This window comes from Anthonomus grandis, chromosome 1, assembly GCF_022605725.1.
Source record: "Anthonomus grandis grandis chromosome 1, icAntGran1.3, whole genome shotgun sequence".
In the NCBI taxonomy this organism is placed as follows: Eukaryota; Metazoa; Arthropoda; class Insecta; order Coleoptera; family Curculionidae; genus Anthonomus; species Anthonomus grandis.
In genome coordinates, this window is record NC_065546.1 from 51830181 (window position 1) to 51842282 (window position 12102).

The 12102-nt window shown below is 29.3% G+C and overlaps 1 protein-coding gene across 4 annotated transcripts in view; it reads right to left on the minus strand.

Moving 5' to 3' along the window:
• Positions 1 to 11824, minus strand: part of LOC126736278 (leucine-rich repeat serine/threonine-protein kinase 1) — an 84783-nt gene extending 72959 nt beyond the window's left edge. For 2 of the 4 annotated variants that reach the window (XM_050440594.1, XM_050440562.1), the window contains exons 1-3: positions 11477 to 11824; positions 3018 to 3215; positions 503 to 668 (exon numbers count right to left, since the gene is read on the minus strand). In XM_050440594.1, the coding sequence (XP_050296551.1) occupies positions 503 to 668; positions 3018 to 3215; positions 11477 to 11530 (418 nt within the window). In that variant the 5' untranslated portion in view covers positions 11531 to 11824. Of the gene's footprint in view, positions 1 to 502; positions 669 to 3017; positions 3216 to 3300; positions 3510 to 11323 lie in introns of those variants that run through there. The other 2 variants (XM_050440578.1, XM_050440570.1) reach the window with 2 other exon arrangements.
• Between the last annotated feature and the right edge of the window lie 278 nt (positions 11825 to 12102).

The following is a 12102-nucleotide window of genomic DNA, read 5'->3' on the forward strand; positions in this document are numbered from 1 at the left end:
TTCAACTCAATGCAACGTACCGTAGAGAGCAAAACTATAATATTTCGTACATTTGTATTTAGTCAAAAATGCGGTTACAACTGATTGTTGTTGCAAATGTGGCTGTGTTAATTAAAAATTAAATTATAAATATGGAAAAATATTTATGGCGATTTTATATGTCATTTTAATATCTTGGATATCATGCATTTAAATTGCGTTAGGTTTATTTTCCACTACACTCTTTATCAAATAAATATACAAGCAAACCCGAATTAACAATTTTGAAAATGAGATAAGAAAAATGTAATTTAAACAGGTTTGTCCAGAGTGGGAACGTATATAATGCGATCCGATATATGAACGAATCTTCCTAAAGAGTTTCGTAGTATTTGTATCCTACTTTTATTAATGACGGTAAGCGCAGGCCTATAGAGAATTAAAAACGCATCTCATTCTGATATGTTGTTAAACAATTTTGCTATAATTTTTTTTTTGTAAAAATCCTTAAAATAATACTTACCGGCCGCGTCTTTAATCAATTCAACACATTCTGTATTCCCACATTTCTCTGCTATATCTAAGGGTGTGAAACCATTGCCATCTGTTATACGAAAATCTGCATTATGCTGAAGCAAAGTCTTCATATTATTTGAATGACCATATTCAGCACAGACATGTAAGGCCGTCTAAAAAATATTACATTACCATAGAATTTAGCTGCTTATGCTTTAACTAGCAAACAGGTGCTTTTTTTAAGTATTTACGTTTATGAAAAAACTTAAATTTATATTTGTTCTCATACAACAAATCTCAGTATGTGTAAAGTTCAGATTAATCTAGACTTTTATTAAAGTAAGCCAAAGTACACTGCGTCCCATTTTGGATGAGATTGCAGAGTATCTCTGTCATTTTTTAAGATATAGCTTTGCAGTTTTCACGACCCTGTATCACTATTTTCTAAATCTTTTAAAGCCACAAACAGAAATATTCCTAACAACTTTTATTCCTGAAATAAAGGGCGAAAATGAAAATGTTCACTTTTGGAGAAAAAAAATTTAAACTGCTTATAATAGATATTTTTATGTATAAATCAGTGGCATATTAAAAAAATTTTTTAGAGCACTGTTTTTCAGATTGAGCACAAACTTGGTGTTTTTTTAAATGGGATATCCTATATATTTTAACGTCAAATTTGTGCAATTTTTTTTCTGAATACATTGATGTTTCACAACATAATTTTTAATAAATTTTAGCTTCAAAAATCCATAATTATATTTGTTTTTTAATAGTAGGCGATAAATTATTTCACACATGCATTTAATTATTACTTTTTTAAAATGCCATGTGATTTAAACCTATTTATTTAATAATATTTTTAACATAAACTCAAAATATTACTCTTTAACATAAACTTAAAAATACTGAAAAAAATATATCGGTACAGATCTAACATTAAAAACTGTAATTACAACATTGACATTTTGTCTTATACATAAAGCACATACAGTTTCAATTCGCTTTAAGGCATTTAAAATTCTTCGGTTGACGCTCGGAGTTTATCTATATTATTTTGCCGATTTGCATAAATTTTATTTTTTATTATTACCATACAAAGAAGGCTAAAATACTTAAATCCAGTGATCTCGGGGGCCATCTGATTGGCCTATATGTGCCAATCCAGCGTCTACCAAAACGAGCACTTAAATATTCTCTAACTACCCTTGAATTATAAGCGGGTGCTGCAGCTTGCTGGAAATATATCTGATGTCGCTGTGCCAAAGGTATGTCCTCCAGCAGCTCTGGCATATTATTTTGTAATATATTTAGGTATCGTTGGGCAGTTAAGCTTCCCTCAAAAATTGTATATATAATTTTAGTGCCCAATACAAAACATGAAACACTAAAACCAAATCGGCCTCGTTGCTGCCATTCAAAAGTAATATGTTGGTTTTCTTGATACCAAAGTCTTGTATTTTATCTGTTTAATATGCCGCTGCTGCTTATATATGGGATTCGTCAAATCATATTACTTTTCTTGCAATATCCAGATCTTCGTTAGATTTGGTTAAAAACCAATAAGAAAATTCCAATCTTATAATATTTACCTTATACAGTTTAGCTTTTTTTAAATTGTTTGCATTTTTGTTTTTGAAACTTTGGATTGGATTTTAACCGGAATACTGTAGCCCGAGATGGCTGACATCTTTCTGGAAACCTAATAATATATTTTTTATTTTTTTTATTTTTTAACAAAATAAAATAGGTCGATTTTTTAGATGATTAAATATAATTGCAGCACTGCTTGGAGTTTTTTGTGAGAAAGGTTTAAACATTTTATAATATCATACTTTTTAATAATTTTGAATTATTCAGACATCATTATTGACTCACTATGTGACTTAGTATCCATGAATGCAATAAACAAAACGTTTTTTATGCACGTTCAAGTTTTATGCATGTGTGAAAAAATGCATGGCCTACTATTAAAAAAACAAACATAAATATGGACTTTTCTGATTTTTAAAGCCAAAATTAACTAAAGATTTGGTTGTGATACATCAATGTATTCAGAAAAAAAATGCAAAAATTTGACGTCAGAATATATAGGGTGTTCTATGTAAAAAATACCAAGTTTGTGCCCAATCTTAAAAACAGTGCTCTAAAAAATTTTTTTAAATACGCCACTGACTTTTATGTAAAAATATCTATTATAAGCAGTTTTAATTTTTGTTCTATCTTATACAGGGCCTGAGAAATAATAACATTTTGAAAAGTGAACATTTCCCTGTAGTTCAGGAACAAAACTAGTTGGAATATTTCTACTTGGGGCTTTAAAAGTTTTAGAAAAAAGTGATATAGGGTCGCGAAAACCGCAAAGCTATGTATATCATAAAAAATTAAAGAGATACCGTGCAATCTCATCCAAAACGGAACACAGTGTACATTTTAATATATTTAAGCCTAGATATATTAGACTAGTTAGAATACAAAGATTATATTATTAAATAGTAAATTATGTATAAGCAGTTACGTACCTTATACTCCCCCCTAGGCCCACATTTCATATTAGCATCAGCACCAGCATTTAACAAAAGATGCAGACATTTTGAATCTTCTGTTATCACAGCAGCATGAAGTGGTGTTCTGCCCCAACTGTCCTGAGAGTTCAAGAATGTTTGTTGCCCACCTTCCAAAAGATCTTCTAGTAGTTCTGTATTGTCCCATAATGCAGCCTTAAACAGATATGTTTATATTCAATTAATACTTAATAAATTGTATTTTTTTATGATTAATATACGGCGGTTGTATTGTACTTACGCCTAACAAATCGGTCAGAATAGACATTAACTAAGAATGTCGCCTATTTTAAGGATTTAAGAGATTTACACCAAGATCTGTTAAATACAAAGGAGTGTGCTAGACTCATTGGCCTCTTAGCCTTTCATCAGTGATTTAATGAACTAATTTAACTGCGCTATTATCATTTATCTTTCTATCTGAGCTAGTGTAAAAAAGGCTTTGTTGTTTCCGTAACAGATAACGCAGCTTATGCAAACGCGATTCAGCGATATAAATAAAATTCTATATAGCCTGTAAAACAATTTAGAAATGGAATGATATCGTATAATGTTATTAAGGGGTATAACACATAAAAGACAACAAAAGACTCGTTTATTAAAATATATCAAAAATAAATAATTCACCGCCAATACCGATTAGATTACATTCAATATTAGAATACCCTAATTAGAAACCGGCAGTCAAAAGCAAAAATTGAATTACTTTGAATATTATCTTCTGCATAAATGACATAAATTAGTCGATGGCGTGGTACGAGGCATAATTATACATTCTAAAAAATCCAATAGAAACTTTAAATTAACCTCCTCTGGACAAGAAATATTTTTTTAAAAAACTTTGAATAGATTGGTAAGCTTTAAGAAGAACCCTTACGTTAATTTAATTTGTTTTTCTGCAAACTTTTTAAAATAAATTGATAATATGAATAATTATATGATGGACAAAAATAACAAAATAAAACGAAAAAAATCAGAATTTGGAGTTTCATGCCGCAATCCGAAGTGAGATTTAAAACATTCTACTCAATTATTTAAGAACAGCAAAATTGATGAAAAATTTACGTAAAATCATCAGCAATCTCATCAATTTGCTGTATTTTTAAGGGCTACATTAACATATATTTTATCGAATAAAGTGATTACAGAAGCTCTTACAACTGATTAATATTAATTCTGATGAAACTGTCAAATCACCAAAAAACTTAGCAATATAAAGAAAATAAATAATAATTTATGTATATAAATATAATTTGTGTAACAAAACTTTAACTTTAAATTAATGAATAGAAGTAACTAGATGAATTCAAAACATTCTTTGCCATATCAGTTCATAAGTTCGGTAATAAAACAGAAATTGAAAACTGATGACTGCTTGATCTGTATTTACTAAATCATTTAAAATCTCACAAAATTTGAAATCAGATTTTAGAAAATTTACAAATTGGATAATATAAAAATCTATAAGCCAAAACCGTTCTTTGCTTAAACTTACTGATAAACTTATATACAGAGTTCCAGGTTAAAATGATACAAAGGGATATTCTTGCACAATTAAGTGAAAAAAAAAAAGAGAAAAGTGCATTTTATGAAATTAATTATGTTCGGTCAAGATAAATAATTAAAATTAACAATTCTACTAAAAAATACTATTTACTATTAAGATTTAATTTCCCCATAGTGATGTTGGCTGTCGGTTTTAATTACCTAGATAACTGTCAAAGTAGAATTTATTGTCAGTGTCAAGTGTATGTAATTGATGGTGAATTTCAAATGAATAACTTTTCAAATTATGATAAATGTCAAAGTGTTTTGTTCGCTGTCGTCGAAATAAGGCAAATGAATGAAGCTTGTAGCTTACAGGAATCTACACCCCAGTATCTAGTTATTTACTATCAACTATGGTGAATGGTAATGCATTAATCTTCTAACTCAAATTTGTGCCTTTTATTAAGTGATGTTGGCCAACTTAATTTTTTTTCATATGGTAAGAATATTTGGGTCTTTTAAATAAGAATATAAAGATTTTATGCATTTTAATTAGTGTAGATGACACATATTAAAATTTTCTAAATTTCGTAGTATAGATAAGGTAGATAAGATATAGGAAATTGCTTTTAGTAAGCAATACTATACTATTGTCTGGGGTGTTTATAAGTTGTTGAACCTGATTTCAATATTAGGCAAAAATATAATTTAAAGCTCATTTAATATAATAAATCCAATAATTTGAGTTATGAAACGGAAGCTATTTGCTAAAAAAGCTGTCATATCACTTTAAGAAGAATCCAAGTGAGACAGGGCCTTTGGTGTAAATGTTAAATAATAATTATCTTGACTGAGTTTTTCAATTTAAATCAAATTATAGAAAGATTGAGGGTATCTGAAGTGTATTTTATTTATAGTTATATGTGTTATTTTATATAAAGATTACACATGTACGTAACTTATGTAAAGCTCTTATTTTTTTTATAAAATTAATTATGATTTAAGTCATATGAAAAGAAAATTATCTTAACAAAAAACTTTGATCAATAAATTCTGTTCAATAAATTGAAATTGAACATTATTTAGATTTATAAACTGAGCCTGACCAGTAAATATGATTCAGCTTAATATACATTTTGCAATCTTTATCCGACCATTGACAAATTTGGTTGAATGTAATTTGTTATCTTTATAATCTAGCAATATTGATATTACACTCATCAAAATGTATGTACCTTTATTATTTACTTGTGATTATAATAAAGGCTGAATTTGATTCTGGGTAGAATAGGATATTGTGAGTCCACCTTTTGTAAAACATAAAATTTTAACACTTTGTCCTTATGGCTTATACTAAATTGTGAGAGACAATTCTTTTGGTGATAGGCTCACTTACACTTTAAGATTCTTAAAAATTATTGTTGAACATTCGTTTGCAGAATAGTATAGTCATTTCCATTCATAAAAGCTGGAATGACAGATATCCACGATATAATCAACAATAGACATCAGGTTAAGATTGAAAGATTCAGGTTAAGATTAAGATTTAACTCTTATGAAAAATGCACAAGGATTAAGTAAAATTACATGTAATCAATGGAATAAATTAATGTAATCAATGGATAAAATACTCCCTGGACTAAAATGCAACCTTTCAGTATATTAATTTAGCATAAATTATTAATATTAAAGTTGACAGAATAAAATAATTGGCAATCTGTACTGAGAAGCACCTGAACTGACGATGATTATCAAAATATTTTAGAAAGCTAATACATAAATTTTTAACAATTAGAAAAGTTTAATTAGGCAGCTTTTTGTAGTAGCTTATAATGTTAGGGTTAAAGTTGTATGTAAAGGGTATGGTATGATTGTTTGGAGTGGGCCATATCTAAATACCTTTATTACTTTGAATATAATAAAGATGTGATTAAATAAAATATAAATAAACTTATATCCGAAGGCAAATTGCTGAAAACAATAAGTTTCCAGCAACAAGAAAAAAATTAAGTTTATAACAGTAATTAAAAAAATGATGTCGTTAGTTTTATTACAATTACACTTTTTGCTATAAAATGTGAAATGAGGGGAAGCGAAATGTCAGCCATACTACCTAAACAATCATGTTTTAATTTTCCATGACCTCCCAAGCAATGACAGAAATGGCAAAACTTATAATCAAGGGACAATACAACACAAAAACTGGAAACCCATGGTTGGTTAATAAATGCTCAGAATTTATAAAATAATGAAAAGAAGTTACATTAAATAACAGAAATGCACTTACGATCAAAATTTTAGAAAATATCAAAAAAATATCAATCACAAAACCACAAATATTCTAAAAAAAAATCCATATACTTTTAAGAAAAGCTAAACAGAAATTCCACAATGCAAAGATGAAAATAAAATAAATATATAAAGAATGAAAGTACAGAAAATATAAGCAACAGCAACTCTATATAGTCACAGAATTGCAGCATTGTTTCATAAATATGAAAGCTGTTGAAATTTAGTTGCACTTAATAAAGAAAACTCTTTCACAAGGTTAGAAGAAATATAATATTCAATGTCTACCAATTACCATAAAAGAAACTTATATACTTAAAAACACTTAAACTTAATACGAAAAATACTAAAAGAATAACCAATAATCCCTATTCGGAAGCCTCATAATAGCACAGAATTTATAAACAGCTTTAGACCCATTATTTAGCATCATGCATAGTAAAAAAATGGAAATTATTATAAAACGCAGATTATAAGAAATAAAAGAACAGCTGACAACTGCAAAATACCTGTTTTTTTAAGTTATTGAACTATTTGGTGTAATGGGACTGATTGGCATAAACAGTATCAATGGATGGGTTCAGATAATTTCTTAAAGCCATTTCTTGGTCATTTAAAATAATGTATGTTTCACTTCTAAAAAAATCACTAATACAGTTTTTTTATTATAAAATGAAATAGGACTAAATGTGCAGTAGATGTGAATGTCATTTTTATATGTGATTCTTTGTGGAAAGTCCAAAACTAACAGTTCCCTACAAAAAGAGACAAATAGGAACCCCCGCAAAACAAAATCTAGCGCTTCCATGGATTACAAATCAGACCAAGTCCCATCTACTCCAAGAATGCACTGGCTAAATTAAACCTCATAGGGGAACAAGTCAAAAACAACAACATAAACCTGAGACTAATGTGGATATCTCTAGGGCAGGCTGTTTCCTTTTAATGACCAAACCATCAGAGCAAGTTTATCAAATTAAGTTATTTATTAATTATATAATCGGTTAAGCTGAATTAAAAATATAAAAACTCTAATAAATAGGATTTTCTCCTCAATCCTTCAAGGAATTGGCATTTCATACCACAGTGTTAAACCGAAATGAAAAAAGACTTTTTTCCAATGTCTTGAAAATAAACTTTTTTTCTTAGCTCTAGCAGTTACACCTATAGCAGCAGAATAAGGGAATTATAAATTATTTCCAGCAATTTTTTTTCCACTGTTATTTACTGATTTTTACCTAAAGCTTCTGGACTATTCATTTCTGATATAAGGTACCTCTTCACCTTTCCTGAATGAACCAGAACAAATGTCAAAAGACACTAATAATTATCAATAATTTTAACAACAAAGATATTAAAATAATTTTTTTATTAGGCAAGAAATTTTATAATTTATTACCACCTCAATGCATGTAATAAAGTTATTAATAGATTTTGTATACTATGCAGGAATTGTATTTATAATAACTTTTTTCTGTTTATAATAACTGTATATTTTTTGGTTAATTTTTAGTTCTTTTTCAGAAAATTTAAGGATGCATGATCACAATGGAAAGTGTACGCCCCACTATTTAATTTCATTATTAGTAATATTTTTGTAACCATAATTTTGCACATAGAGGTTAATTACTAAGGTGCACTATTTTTTTTTTATTAAGCCTTAATTTGCTGGATAATAAAATATTTTTGCAGATGAATTATAAATATTTAAGTAACATATGTATTTGAGTATTTGGAATATAGGAAAATAAATGCCCTTTAGCATATACCATCAACCTTCTTAAAAATATTCTATATATCCTCCTGGGACCTAGCGTCCATTTAAATGGACATGCCAGTTTTATGTTTCCAGTTTCGTTAATTTATTATTTAAGCAGCTTAGACCTCGCGTCCACTACGTTGGACACTTCGGTGCTGCGGCCCAGTCCGATTCGGTCGACTTTAATTGTGCACATGTGCTGGGAATCAGTTGTTTGTTTTCTGTTGTGATGGCGGCTGCACGTGGTTCTCGTTATGATGGTATGTAGCCTATTTTTTAACGTTTTGTAATGATTTTTGTGAAAGTTTTTATTTGCAAATGTTTAATAAACAAATTTAAATAACATTACAATAATAAAAAAATTCAATAAGTTTTGTATTACCCTAAGTTATTCGCGTCCATTTAAATGGACATTGGGTCTATCTCATGCACATTTTAAATTAACTCATAAAATTTATTTTAGGAATTTTTAGCAATCAAAGAGTGCTTCAGCCAGGGGAAGGTAACGAAAAATTGGAGCAAATACTAAAAATCACTGGAAATGATGACTCTGACATTGAAATGTCTGATAATGAAGAAGAAATTCAAACTTTGGGATGATTTAATGGGGAGAGAAGAAGAAATAATTAATGAAGAACTAGTAAGCAGCAGTGAGGAGGAAGAAGATAGAATTCATCTTAGTGTCCTGAGAGAAAACTTAAAAATGGCCAAGCAATCTGTGGATCCTTTAAAGCGAAAGTCTTGGAGAAGAGATGATACTTTTACCTCCAAATTTTTAAGGCCCCTCTAGTGAATGTAGCACAGAGCTCCGGTATGATTGGACTGCAAAATCGTATTTAGCCATGTACTTTGAAGATGAGTTATTCCAAAAAGTGTGTGATTGCACAAATGCAAGGTACGTTGAACTTAAAGGAGTATCTCTTAAATTGACTCTTAATGATATTAAACATTTTTTAGAATAGTTTGTTTGATGTCCTGTCTAAAATATCCCAAAATCAAAATGTGCTGGGCAAAAACCACTAAAGTTTCAGCTATTGCAGATACTCAAGATAGATTTTTTGCTATAAGAAGTAACCTTAAAATGGTCATTGATGGCAGTAGTTGCTGTAGATGAACAGATGATCCCATTTACAGGGACTTGTAAAATGAAGCAGTTCATTAGAGGAAAGCCAAATCCAGAGGGCTTGAAAAATTTTGTTGTTGCTGCCCCTGATGGTCTTGTTGTAGACTTTGAATTATATCAAGGAAAAGATACTTTCCCAGAAGATTCTGTAAAACGACTTGGTGTTGGACCTTCTGCTGTTCTTCGCCTTGGAAGGACATTATTTCCTGGAAGTCATGTGTACTGCGATAGATATTTCACGACAATACCACTTCTCGAATATATTCGTCAACAAGAGAAATACTGTACTGGAACCATTATGAAATCTCGTGTACCAGCGGCAGCAAATTTAACTTCGGAAAAAATTATGGCCAAGATAGGTAGAGGCAGCTCGGAACAAATTGTAATACAAGATGGCGAAATAGTAGTTGTACAATGGTATGATCATAAATCTGTACTTTTTGTCTCTACTGCTCTAGAAATTCAACCTAGCGATGAGTGTAAAAGGTGGTCTAAGAAAGGCTCTAAATACATTCAGGTTAAAAGACCTTATGTTGTTGCTAAATACAATGATTGTATGGGAGGAATAGACTTGATAGACCGAATGATTAGCTATCATAGAATTCAAGCTGGATCAAAAAAATGGACTGTAAGGGTCATTTTCCATTTCTTTGATCTATAGCAATGGCCTTGGATGGATTTTTTATTGAAGAGATAAAAAAATATGTAAAATCCCTCCATGCAAAATACAACAATATTTAGATTTTAAATTTGAAATTGCCACTCAACTTTTCACAATTACACCCAACCCACAAAGTGAATCCCAAGAAAACATCCGAGGTGTAGGTACTAGAAGAAATCCTGAGGGAAATATCTTTGTCGATTCACTGTCATCGTCATTAGGCACCAAAAGAAAACAGAAACAACGCTTTCCAGAAATTACCACAGACTTAAAGTACATATAAAAATACACTAGGTTACATGTAAAATTAACTCTTGTGCCAAAAAAAACAAGTTTTTTTGTAATACATGCAACACATTTTTGTGCATTACTGGTAACAGAAACTGTTTCATGGAGTTCCATAGCAAATAAATTTAAGTTTACATTTATTTTCTGCATTTTCATAGGTTTAAACTGAAATGTTATTGAAAAAAAAAATTATATATTAGGAATTTTTGTTTAGGTTAAGACCCAATGTCCATTTTAATGGACGTCATGTATCTGTCAAAGTAAGAAAAAAAAAAAAAAGTTATTAGTAAACAATGTTTATTTATGTATTTTTTATTATATTTAAAAGCCTCACAACCCTAACTTAACAAAAACATGTCCTGGTCCTAGGAGGATATAAATTTTAGCGAAAACCTTTTTAGAGTAGGGTTCAAAATATTATCACAAACAAAATATTATAATAAACTCGGAAAGATGACAGACTATCAATATGTTGACTTAAATATAAATAATAAGCTTTTATGGAGGCTTAAATTTGTTTGATTTTAATTTTATGGAATTAAAAAAAAATTAATAATCTGTAACTCAAATACATTAAGAAGCATGAATTTATGACAAATTTATTTAGTTAGAATTACAATTATTTGTTTTCTTTATATTGTGTTTAAATTACTAACCATAGTAGACACTTATGCCAGTCTTATAAGCAGTTTTTGAGTCATTTTTCTGAGGAGTGTCCATATTAATAAATAATTTTAAGAACTTTTAAAATGGGAATGGGTCACTACATTACTAACTAAATAACTACAAAATAAAAGAAATATGTGTACTTGATGTAGCAATCTTCCAGGAAAGTCCTCTTCTTCAGGGGATGAATCCAACATCTCGAGGTCACTCTTATTACAAACTAAGTTGTCAAGAAATTTATATTTAAATGCTACCTAATATATTTAGGTATATGTTGACTTGTAACATAACAAAATAAAAATGCAATTAATAAATAGAAAACACAAAGGGAAAAGTTATATTTATTTATGTAAATAAAATAAATGTATTCGTTCGGATAAGTCTGAATTTGAGCTTGACTTTAAAGATTTTATTCAGATTAGTTTTTCTAAAATAATTTTAAAATCTGGAACAGTATATTGAACTAAGAAATTCAATAATTGAAAATTTGACCAAAATACTGAAAACCCCAAGAAATATCAAAACAAAGTTTGACATTGACTTGTGACAGTACTTTCCTTTAAAACCGATTCCAAGCGGTCTACCGGTAATTACCGTTCCTAAATGGTATTAACCACACACGTCCAAGCGGTTATAGTTATAACCGTTAAAACGTGACGTCACCAATTAGCCCTTTATACGTCATCAATTTGGAACAGTAATTACCCACGTCCGGAGCTGTTTTCTAAACGTCAAATGTCAAAGATATTGAAATAAGTGCGGGAAAAAA